At 43.9% G+C, this 12,781-nt stretch overlaps 1 protein-coding gene across 2 annotated transcripts in view; it reads left to right on the top strand.

Moving 5' to 3' along the window:
- Positions 1 to 4,875: 4,875 nt before the first annotated feature.
- Positions 4,876 to 12,781, top strand: part of LOC117560446 (nesprin-1-like) — a gene marked incomplete at its 3' end in the record, with an annotated part of 30,931 nt that continues 23,025 nt past the window's right edge. For both annotated transcript variants that reach the window (XM_034237293.1, XM_034237295.1), the window contains 2 exon segments: positions 4,876 to 5,222; positions 8,106 to 8,167. In XM_034237293.1, the coding sequence (XP_034093184.1) occupies positions 5,153 to 5,222; positions 8,106 to 8,167 (132 nt within the window).

A 12,781-nucleotide genomic window follows, 5' to 3' on the forward strand; every position in this document is an offset into this window, starting at 1 on the left:
GATTTCAACTATGGTGTAGTTCTGCATTGAATGAAAAACTTGGGTCGCAGGTTCCTCAATAGTGCATTACAAGACATCTATCAATATTTGTGCATACCTCCAGCAATGTTAACTATGTTGAAGCACTTATTTTAACTGATATTATACATATGTATTATACTCTTATAAGATGTATGTAGATATTTCATCTCCGGCCTTGTCAGGTATTGAACAATCAATCAATAAAGAACACAGAATTGTTGAATATAAAACACAGAATTTGTGTGATTATACTAAATGATTTACAAATAAACACTACTGCATATTTACAACTGTTACACATGCTGATGTAACGCAAATGTTCCAACTTGAGATCAATAAAGTATATCTTATCTTAAGCTGATCGATGGCTACTGCCATATTTGCAAAATGTGCCTCTGAACCTTAACAAGTGCATGTTTCAGTCTTATCAATTAATGTAATGTAATGTTATCAATTAACAACAGGGGTCACAAACATAAGACCAGCTGTTAAATAAAGCTCTTCTGACCTTAGCTGGCATGTGTGTATATATATTAATGCTGCCCATTATGGGCACAAGCAATTTTCATCCATTTATTAATTATATGTTTTAAATGTGAGTGTTTCCTATCCCCTAAACCTCCAGGGATGTACACAGTTTAATACTGGCAACTTCTTATTATGGGAAATACGAAAACGTCTTTTAAAACTACAACTCCCAGTAGAGACGTGCCATAGATAAAGAACATGTTGCAAAACAGAATAGCCAGCATGTGTAGTTCTGGGGACGGGGTGGGGGAGGGGGGGACGCGGTGGACCCGTTCAAATCCAGTTTTGGACAGTCTGCCTTGGTTCCATCCCATTTCAAGTGCTGTTCGAGAATCGGCGTAACCCTCGGAGCACACTCTCCAATCACAGAGCTTGAGGACTATCACAAGGTTTGTCAAACAGAGCACATGGTGTAGTCCAAACGATAGCTGGGGATTCTGGGTAGTGTAGTGTTTTCTGCCATCCTTTACTCAGAAAAATAATTTGTTTCTCCGAATCGAAGGGGAAAAATTCAAAAGCATTGCACACAATTTAAACCAATCAATGTTGTGTAATTAACAAGGATAATCTGGTGTTTTTTAGTCGATGAGTAGTGCAGATATCACTGTAAAATCAATCGACAGTAAGAGGAATACTTACTTCCGGGTGTACAATTCTCCGTTATCCAATAGGAATGGACGCTCACATTGCCTTTAAGGGCAGCCGACACAAACGAATGCCGTGCTTCCATGAGCGTCAAATCCCGCCGCAGATGGGAATACATTGCAATCAGTTGAAAGCTATTTGCGTCCCTTTATGACGCTGAAGGAGCCTAGGAGCGTCACAACTGGACGCCACGGACACTGACCAAACGTCGCTCCTGGACGCTTAGGGAGTGAGAGTGTGTTGCTCACAGCGGTAAACCCTCCATCGACACTCCGACACATTAAAGCTCATTAATGTGAAATACTTGCAGGAAGTGAAGCGTCGTCTACTTCCTGTCTGATGATCACAAGAGAGGAAACATTAGGGGGGGGGTGCAATCAGCAGATACTCTACAAACTCTGGATCCTGCCCAGTACCTGTGTCTGGTATCCAGTCAGAACGTGTCTCTCCTGATAGAAGGTAACTCCAGGAGAGACACTGCAGTGAGACAGAGGCTCTTGATTTTAGACAACGCTTCATCTTGTTCAGTCAAAACATCTCACTTTGAGTCGTATCTCAGAGGAAACACTTTATTTACATCTTTATTAGGAAATCACCAGCTAACATCAGAACACAGAAACCTTTGAGGATTATTCTGAAACACAGCATCTCCTGATTCTGGTGACATAGTTCAGAATGAGTTCTCCTGCTGATTACAAGATGTGATTTATCTAAACATCCCTTCCTACTTCCAGACATCTCACCAAGCTGATGTTCACTTGTTCTGTTGGCAGATCTTTGGACTTCTAGAGATCTCACCAAGCTGATGTTCACTTGTTCTGTTGGCAGATCTTTGGACTTCAAGAGATCTCACCAAGCTGATGTTCACTTGTTCTGTTGGCTGATCTTTGGACTTCTAGAGATCTCACCAAGCTGATGTTCACTTGTTCTGTTGGCTGATCTTTGGACTTCTAGAGATCTCACCAAGCTGATGTTCACTTGTTCTGTTGACAGATCTTTGGACTTCTAGAGATCTCACCAAGCTGATGTTCACTTGTTCTGTTGGCAGATCTTTGGACTTCTAGAGATCTCACCAAGCTGATGTTCACTTGTTCTGTTGACAGATCTTTGGACTTCTAGAGATCTCACCAAGCTGATGTTCACTTGTTCTGTTGGCAGCAGATCTTTGGACTTCTAGACATCTCACCAAGCTGATGTTCACTTGTTCTGTTGGCAGATCTTTGGACTTCTAGAGATCTCACCAAGCTGATGTTCACTTGTTCTGTTGGCTGATCTTTGGACTTCAAGAGATCTCACCAAGCTGATGTTCACTTGTTCTGTTGGCAGATCTTTGGACTTCTAGAGATCTCACCAAGCTGATGTTCACTTGTTCTGTTGGCAGATCTTTGGACTGATTTCAAGTGGAAACGGCTTGATTTCATTGTTGTTGAACTTGTTGTTGAACTTGTTGTTGTTCCAGTGTATCTTCTACTGGATTATTAGTTTATCTCACAGGACGTAAAATAAAACAAAATAAATAAAAGCAGCTTCAAAATGTGTCCGCAGCAATAAATAAATAAGTGCAACATTATTTAAAAAAAATAGATCTATGAAAATAAAAGTATATCTAATAACAAGGGGGAATGTAATGGTGTATTTCGTCTCTAAATCATGTATTTATTTGAATGTATTCTTGTTTTATGGCACAAAAGTAAAAATACTGTGGATTTAAATTCTGTTACAGTAAAAATAAATCTGTTATTATTTTAAAAGCTTTTGACTTTTGTGCAATTCAGTTCTCGGGAAAAGTGACTATTCAAAACTAAACATGTCTATTTGTGAATCTTTATAAATGTGTGGGTCTAAGAGTTTCAGGAACAGCTGACTCTGGCAGAGGGGGAACTACCCCCCCCCCCCCCTCTGAGTGACTGCATGAGGACATCAAGTAATACTCAGGTGATCTCAGGACACACAATACCTCTGGGAATACGGCATAGAATACGGCAGGTACTGTAGTACAGCAGTAGTACAGCAGGTAGTACTACAGATAGTACAGCAGGTAGTACTATATGTACTCTGTTGGGGGGAAGGGGGGGGGGTCACCTGGGAGAGAGAGAGAGGCTGCTTCACTTTCCCTCTGACAGGAAGACAATAATCCTGCAGTAATTGATGGTCTTTGAATACAACACGTGTTGGTGAAGCTTCCTGCTGTGCAGAGTGCGGCGCTGTAAGCACACAAGAGTCTCAACAAAACGGAAATAATTACGAATAAAAACTCTAATCAAAAAGTAGAATTACTGTGAAGAAAATGCAGAATATCTCAATCATCTACTGGATGTTAGATTCATCATAACGTCATTTTCCTGCTGAAACATTTTTAAACATTTAAAGACATTTCTGCATCAATTATTTTCCAACAATAAACAGAAAAAGTATTACGCTCGTATATTTGAATGCTAAAGTTCACGACTCGTTCAGATAAGCACACATGTTGACCTGGAGACCGGCGTCAGTAGATCGAACTGAAGACTATATCTGCAGGTTGGTGAGTGAAGGGTTTAATGCTGTCAGAGCTAACATGAAGCATGACTCTGACTGAGCATCAGATCTACAGTTCCTCTCGTTGCTCGCAGCGTTTCAAACGGAGCTACTTTCAACCTTTTTGACACAAAGACACAGAAAGAGCTTTTTATAGAGAGGCTTTTAGTGTGTGGGGAGAGAGAGAGAGAGAGAGAGAGAGAGAGAGAGAGAGAGGTGTGTGTGTGAGTGTGAGAGAGAGAGAGAGAGTGTGTGAGAGAGAGAGAGAGAGAGAGAGAGAGGAGAGAGAGAGAGAGAGAGAGAGAGAGTTCTTCTCCTAATGCTGAGTATCTGAGGGTCTAGAGAGTCCGTGCAGAACATCACGACACTTACTGTGAGAGAGAGAGAGAGTGTGTGTGTGTGTGTGTGTGTGTGTGTGTGTGTGATACAGCAAGGCCATGTTGATACAGGTCATTTTAAATCTACTAAAAACGGACTAAATATTTAATTTCAAATTTGATTACATTTCAAATGAATACATGAACAGCTGCAGGACGTCATCTTTCAACTTCAAACCTATATTTTTAGGCCTTTCATGAATTTATTAGAATTATTTTATACACTTTTTGTATTTAATTTGTATAATTGTGTTATTTTATCGTTAAGTAAAACATTAGTTAATTGATTGCATGTAAAATGCACACATTTTATTTGATTAATTATTTATTTTATTAAAGTTGAGATATTTTATTAATTTGAATTGTTATCTTATAATGTAATGTTTTTTCTTATTGATGGACCACCTCTCATTCCCCCATGCCTATCCTCTGTGACCCTGAGCTGCACTAACTGTTAGAAATGAAGCTCAACTCGTAGATTTATAAATGAAATAATAACACGGTTCATCATATTTTTACATTTCATATGATTCTGATCCCTGTGCTCTTGATTCAATTAACTAGAAGTCAATTAAGAGACTTCTATGAATAATTAATGCTGTCAGTGACATCTAGCAGCTGCCACACACACACACACACACACACACACACACACACACACACACACACACACACACACACACTCTCTCTCTCAGCTGAGGATAATGCAGGCTGTGACATCACGGCTGCTGCTGCTGCACTCTGATTGGCTGCTGCTCAGCCTGTGATGCTGAGAGGCAGCTGAGCATCACTCAGGCATGGCTCCACCGGGGGGAAAACACAGGAAGATGGAGGGCTCGTTCATGACCCGATCCGCTAGTGTGTGAGAGTGTGTGTGTGTGATAGAGAGTGTGTGTGTGTCAGGGAGGAGGGGGAGTCAGATCTGTTTTGCTTCCTGCTGGAGAGAGATTTCCAGTTTTCCCTCAGTGGATTTTCATCCTCACACGTATATAAATCTGTGTGTCGCTGGTCCTCATGAGAGGCGGGGGTGTGTGTGTGAGAGAGAGTGTGTGTGGGGGGGGGCGATGGATCAGCGTAAGGACGGCAGGAAGTCTTCTCTGAACCTGGTCTCTGGATTCTTCCAGTATCTGAGGGGTAAGTAGGGCAGCTAACGTGAGGAGATGCTAACAGAGGGTTCACCTTCACAACAAACAGCTGAGAGACAGTGTGTGTGTGTGTGTGTGTGTGTGTGTGTGTGTGTGTGTGTGTGTGTGTGCTCCAGTACCACAGTGTCATGCTGCACAAACAGCTGTGTGTGTGTGTTGTTGTGTGTGCTATGCTTCAGTGCTTCCCCTGTGCCTCAGTGATGAAGCGTTTGTCCGAGGGTTAGCTGCTCGTCTCTGCTGCCTGTTTCCTCCATCACGTGACGGTGTGTTACTGTGTGTGTGTGTGTGTGCGCGCGTGTGTGTGCGCGCGTGTGTGAGAGAGAGTGTGGGGGGGGTTGAAAATGGCCCCCATGCAGCAGCAGCTGACCGGTGTGAGAGCTGCAGCAGAAATCAAGTGTTTGTTAAAACTGTTGCATAATGCATGAAGCTGAATGTATTAACAGAGCAACAAAAGGGATTCGATCTCCTTGTGTGACAGTTATTAGAGAAGACGCAACATCAGTAGAGTCTGTACTTTAAAGAGTTCTCTCCTGCTGATGTTCAGGTGTATATCAGTATGTAGTGTCTCTACTTTAAAGAGTCCTCTCCTGCTGATGTTCAGGTGTATATCAGTATGTAGTGTCTCTACTTTAAAGAGTCCTCTCCTGCTGATGTTCAGGTGTATATCAGTATGTAGTGTCTCTACTTTAAAGAGTCCTCTCCTGCTGATGTTCAGGTGTATATCAGTATGTAGTGTCTCTACTTTAAAGAGTCCTCTCCTGCTGATGTTCAGGTGTATATCAGTATGTAGTGTCCTCTACTTTAAAGAGTCCTCTCCTGCTGATTTTCAGGTGTATATCAGTATGTAGTGTCTCTACTTTAAAGAGTCCTCTCCTGCTGATGTTCAGGTGTATATCAGTATGTAGTGTCTCTACTTTAAAGAGTCCTCTCCTGCTGATGTTCAGGTGTATATCAGTATGTAGTGTCTCTACTTTAAAGAGTCCTCTCCTGCTGATGTTCAGGTGTATATCAGTATGTAGTGTCTCTACTTTAAAGAGTCCTCTCCTGCTGATGTTCAGGTGTATATCAGTATGTAGTGTCTCTACTTTAAAGAGTCCTCTCCTGCTGATGTTCAGGTGTATATCAGTATGTAGTGTCTCTACTTTAAAGAGTCCTCTCCTGCTGATGTTCAGGTGTATATCAGTATGTAGTGTCTCTACTTTAAAGAGTCCTCTCCTGCTGATGTTCAGGTGTATATCAGTATGTAGTGTCTCTACATTAAAGAGTCCTCTCCTGCTGATGTTCAGGTGTATATCAGTATGTAGTGTCTCTACTTTAAAGAGTCCTCTCCTGCTGATGTTCAGGTGTATATCAGTATGTAGTGTCTCTACTTTAAAGAGTCCTCTCCTGCTGATGTTCAGGTGTATATCAGTATGTAGTGTCTCTACTTTAAAGAGTCCTCTCCTGCTGATGTTCAGATGTATATCAGTATGTAGTGTATCTACTTTAAAGAGTCCTCTCCTGCTGATGTTCAGGTGTATATCAGTATGTAGTGTCTCTACTTTAAAGAGTCCTCTCCTGCTGATGTTCAGGTGTATATCAGTATGTAGTGTCTCTACTTTAAAGAGTCCTCTCCTGCTGATGTTCAGGTGTATATCAGTATGTAATGTCTCTACTTTAAAGAGTCCTCTCCTGCTGATGTTCAGGTGTATATCAGTATGTAGTGTCTCTACTTTAAAGAGTCCTCTCCTGCTGATGTTCAGGTGTATATCAGTATGTAGTGTCTCTACTTTAAAGAGTCCTCTCCTGCTGATGTTCAGGTGTATATCAGTATGTAGTGTCTCTACTTTAAAGAGTCCTCTCCTGCTGATGTTCAGGTGTATATCAGTATGTAGTGTCTCTACTTTAAAGAGTCCTCTCCTGCTGATATTCAGGTGTATATCAGTATGTAGTGTCTCTACTTTAAAGAGTCCTCTCCTGCTGATGTTCAGGTGTATATCAGTATGTAGTGTCTCTACTTTAAAGAGTCCTCTCCTGCTGATGTTCAGGTGTATATCAGTATGTAGTGTCTCTACATTAAAGAGTCCTCTCCTGCTGATGTTCAGGTGTATATCAGTATGTAGTGTCTCTACTTTAAAGAGTCCTCTCCTGCTGATGTTCAGGTGTATATCAGTATGTAGTGTCTCTACTTTAAAGAGTCCTCTCCTGCTGATGTTCAGATGTATATCAGTATGTAGTGTATCTACTTTAAAGAGTCCTCTCCTGCTGATGTTCAGGTGTATATCAGTATGTAGTGTCTCTACTTTAAAGAGTCCTCTCCTGCTGATGTTCAGGTGTATATCAGTATGTAGTGTCTCTACTTTAAAGAGTCCTCTCCTGCTGATGTTCAGGTGTATATCAGTATGTAATGTCTCTACTTTAAAGAGTCCTCTCCTGCTGATGTTCAGGTGTATATCAGTATGTAGTGTCTCTACTTTAAAGAGTCCTCTCCTGCTGATGTTCAGGTGTATATCAGTATGTAGTGTCTCTACTTTAAAGAGTCCTCTCCTGCTGATGTTCAGGTGTATATCAGTATGTAGTGTCTCTACTTTAAAGAGTCCTCTTCTGCTGATGTTCAAGTGTATATCAGTATGTAGTGTCTCTACTTTAAAGAGTCCTCTCCTGCTGATGTTCAGGTGTATATCAGTATGTAGTGTCTCTACTTTAAAGAGTCCTCTTCTGCTGATGTTCAAGTGTATATCAGTATGTACTGTCTCTACTTTAAAGAGTCCTCTTCTGCTGATGTTCAGGTGTATATCAGTATGTAGTGTCTCTACTTTAAAGAGTCCTCTGATTGAGGGTGTGTTTCCTCTCAAACTGAAGCAGCCTCTCTCGTCTGCTCTCTCTCTTCCAGACGAGCAGGAGGCGGTGCAGAAGAGGACCTTCACCAAATGGATCAACTCTCACTTAGCCAAGGTAAGAGTTTAATAACAATGATAACAATACATGGATAGTATTTACATGGAGAGTTCACACACTCTATCATGTTACCCTTATTTAACACGGGTCAGTGCAGCTTAGAGTGCTTCACAGATCACAGGTAATGGGCAAGTACAAAAGGACCTTCAATAATAAATGATGAAAACAACTAAATAATAAAACCATTTAAATAGGAAAATAACAATAAAAGATAATAAAATATCACAACTAGCATGCAATACATTAAGTGATTAATAAGAGTTACACAATTATGCACACACGCACACACACACGCACACACACACACACACGCACACACACACACACACACACACACACACATGCACGCACACAGTTACTGCTCGTCAGTAGTAATGGCTGCACGGGGTAATTCAATGTATCCACCTAACTGGAAGTAATGACACCATTGACGTGTTTCTCCGAGGGGAAGCCCGGCTAAATGAAGAGTTACGTCGTGTTGTTGCTGTGGGTTAGGAAACACCGTCAACATCTGAGCTGCTCTGCCTCAAAGAAACAGATCCCAGGGCAGTGAGTCTCAACAGCTGATCCATTAAGTCCTAAGACCATTTCATGACCCAGCGTTGAGTCATGAAACCCTGGCATGAGTCAGCATTATGAGTCCAAGTGAGTCTGAGATGAGTCAGCATTATGAGTCCAAGTGAGTCTGAGATGAGTCAGCATTATGAGTCCAAGTGAGTCTGAGATGAGTCAGCATTATGAGTCCAAGTGAGTCTGAGATGAGTCAGCATTATGAGTCCAAGTGAGTCTGAGATGAGTCAGCATTATGAGTCCAAGTGAGTCTGAGATGAGTCAGCATTATGAGTAGTAGAAGTAGAACCTTTATTTATCCAGGAAAATCAAATAAGAACAAATTGTTATTTACAATGATGACCTGGCAGGAGGCACAGGCTTCCTGAGGGGATGGGGGGTGGGAGGGAAACAAATACAAAGACAGACTCCGGGCTCTGCAGAACCCAGGAGACAAACACACAGAGCAAAGATGACAGGCATAGCAGTTCAACATATACAAATTCTAAAACAACATTGCTGTGGTTCAATCAGTCATTCAGATCAGCATCAGGCAAAGCAGCTGCATGTGTGCACCAGGGTGTCAATAATAGTGACATTGAAGGTGCGGGGGAGACAAAGGTTATTCCAGCTATCAGCTGCTGTAACCTGAAAGGTGGAGCGGCCAAAGGATGCATGGGCTTTGGGGTTCTTTAGCAGGATGCTTGTAGCTGACCGGGTGTTGTGCGTCGGGGGTGTGCGGAGTTGCAGTAATTGTGTGAGGTAGAAGGGGGTGAGGCCTAGGAGTGTTTTGTAAACAAACATCAGCCAGTGGATGTTGCTTCTGGTCTCAAGAGAGGGCCAGTTAGCCAGAGAGTACAGGTCACAGTGGAGTGTCCTGTAGGGGGCGTTGGTGGCGAAGCGGATGGCGGAGTGATACAGAACGTCTAAATGATCGAGAGCTCCTTTGCACGCCGAGCGGTAGATGGTATTACATTACATTACATTACATTGCATTTAGCTGACGCTTTTGTCCAAAGCGACTTACAATAAGTACATTCGACCAGGAAGACACAACCTTGAAGAAAACAGAATCATATAAGTATATCAGGTTTCATAGAGCCAAACATTTCAAGTGCTACTCAACTGGCTTTAGATAAGCCAGTCCTTTATTAGTATAAAAGTGCTTCGTTAATCGTTCTAACGCTCGAAGTGGAGTCGAAAGAGATGAGTTTTCAGTTTGCGCCGGAAGATGTGCAAGCTATCTGCCGTCCTGATGTCAATGGGGAGCTCATTCCACCATCTTGGAGCCAGGATAGCAAACCCACGTGTTTTCGCCGATGGGAACTTGGGTCCCGCTCGCAGCGAGGGCGCAACGAGTCGTTTGGCTGATGCAGAGCGTAGTGCACGCGCTGGGGTGTACGGTTTAACCATGTCCTGGATGTAGGAAGGGCCAGAACAATTCGCAGCACGGTAAGCAAGTACCAGTGTCTTGAAGTGGATTCTAGCAGTTACCGGAAGCCAGTGAAGGGAGCGGAGGAGCGGAGTGGTGTGGGAGAATTTAGGAAGGTTGAAAACCAGATGAGCCGCTGCATTCTGGATGAGCTGCAGAGGTCGGATGGCACATGCAGGTAGACCAGCCAGGAGGGAGTTGCAGTAGTCTAGGCGTGAGATGACGAGAGCCTGGACCAGAACCTGAGTCGCTTTCTGAGTCAGCTGGGGACGTATCTTCCTGATGTTGTAAAGCGTGTATCTGCAGCAGCGGGTTGTAGCAGCGATGTTTGCAGTGAAGGACAGGTTGTTATCTAGGGTCACACCCAGATTCCTTGCAGTCTGAGTCGGGGAAACAACTGAGGAGGTGCCGATGTTGATTGTCAGGTCAAGAGTTGGACAATCTTTTCCCGGGAGGAAGAGCAGCTCAGTCTTGTCAAGGTTGAGCTTGAGGTGGTGAGCAGACATCCACTGAGAGATGTCAGCTAGACAAGCAGAGATGCGTGCGACGACCTGGGTCTCTGAGCGGGGAAAGGACAGAATTAATTGGGTGTCGTCAGCGTAGCAGTGGTAAGAAAAACCATGCGGGCTAATGACTGATCCGAGCGAGTTTGTGTACAAGGAGAAGAGGAGGGGACCAAGAACAGAGCCCTGAGGGACCCCCGTAGTTAATTGACAAGGGTCGGACTCAGACCCTCTCCAAGTCACCCTGTAGGTACGGTCTTTCAGGTATGAGGTGAGGAGGGAAAGTGCAGAGCCTGAAACTCCAAGTTTTTGGAGAGTGCGAAGGAGGATCTGATGATTCACCGTGTCGAATGCAGCAGACAGGTCCAACAGGATGATGACAGAGGAGAGGGATGCAGTTTTGGCAGTGTGCAGTTCCTCCGTGACAGCAATGAGAGCAGTTTCTGTGGAGTGACCTGCCTTGAAACCAGACTGGTGCGGATCCAGAAGGTTGTTCTGATTGAGATAACAGGAGAGTTGTTTAAAGACAGCGCGTTCAAGTGATTTAGACAGGAACGGGAGGAGAGAGACAGGCCTGTAGTTTATAACATCAGACGGGTTGAGAGTGGGTTTCTTTAGGAGAGGGTTTACTCTTGCCTCCTTGAGACTGTTTGGAAAGTGACCAGAAGTTAGAGAAGTGTTGATGAAATGGGTGAGAAACGGTAGAATATCAGGAGCGATAGTCTGAAGGAGGTTTGAAGGGATAGGGTCCAGAGGACAGGTGGTAGGGCGGGCAGAGGTAATGAGGGTAAGAACCTCACTTGGAGAGAGAGGGGAAAAGGAGGTTAGTGTGTTGGTGGAAGGAGGGTCTGGTGACCCAGCGGTGAGTAAAGGTGAGTCAGAAAAAGAAGAGCGAATATCATTAACCTTTTTTTTCAAAGTGGGTAACAAAGTCGCTTGACAGAAGTGAGGAGGGGGGAGGAGCTTTTGGAGGGTCCAAGAGGGTGGAGAAGATGGAAAATAGTTTTTTAGGATTGGAATAGGAAGATTGGATCTTATCTTGAAAGAAAGTGCTTTTTGCCTGAGAGATCGAAGCAGAGAAAGAGGAGAGGAGAGCTTGATAGGTTAGGAAGTCGTCACGGTGTTTGGATTTCCACCATTTTCGCTCTGCTGCCCTAAGGACGGTTCTATTAGCACGCAGTGCATCATTTAGCCAGGGAGCCGGAGGGGACTGACGAGCCTGCCGAGATGTCAGAGGACAGAGCGAGTCCAGAGTGGATGAGAGAGTAGAGAGGAGAGTTTCTGCAGCAGAGTTTGGAGGCAGTAGTTGGAACGAATCAGAGGAAGGGAGGGCTGAGAGCACCGACGAGGCAAAGGTAGAGGGGGAGAGGGAGCGAAGGTTACGGCGGACAAGTGTAGGATGGGAAGAGATTAGTTTGTTATGTTTGGAAAGGGATAGAGAGAATGAAATGAAGAAGTGATCGGATGTGTGGAGCGGGTTTACAGAGAGGTTAGAAGTAGCGCAGTTCCTTGAGAATATGAGATCAAGGACATTGCCAGCTTTATGAGTCGGTGGGGACGGAGAGAGTGAGAAAGCAAAGGCGGTTAACAGAGATGTTAGTTTGTCTATCTTCCCCATCTGGAGGTTGAAGTCTCCGAGAAGTACAGCGGGAGGGCCAGTTTCAGGGATGTGTGAGAGGAGATGATCTAATTCCTCCAAGAAGTCCCCCAAGGCGCCTGGTGGACGGTAGAGAACAACAATGGTTAACTGTATAGGATGGGTTACTGTGACGGCATGGAACTCAAAGGTGGAAGGAGTAAAGTTAGGTAGCTTGAAGAGGGAAAAGCTCCATTTGGGAGAGAGCAGGAGACCAGTGCCACCTCCTCTGCCAGTGGGTCTGGGTGTATGGGAGAAGGAATATGCAGTGGAGAGAGCTGCTGGGGTGGATGTGTTGGATGGAGTAATCCAGGTCTCAGTGAGAGCAAGGAAATCCAGAGACTGCAGGGAGGTGTAGCCAGAGATGAAGTCAGCCTTAGGAACAGCTGACTGGCAGTTCCACAGGCCACCTGAAACTAGATGTTGGATCTCAGTGGAGCACGTGGGATAGACGAGAGCAGGCCGGTTATATCGATTACGAGATACACGGG

This window comes from Gymnodraco acuticeps, unplaced genomic scaffold, assembly GCF_902827175.1.
Source record: "Gymnodraco acuticeps unplaced genomic scaffold, fGymAcu1.1, whole genome shotgun sequence".
NCBI lineage: Eukaryota > Metazoa > Chordata > Actinopteri > Perciformes > Bathydraconidae > Gymnodraco > Gymnodraco acuticeps.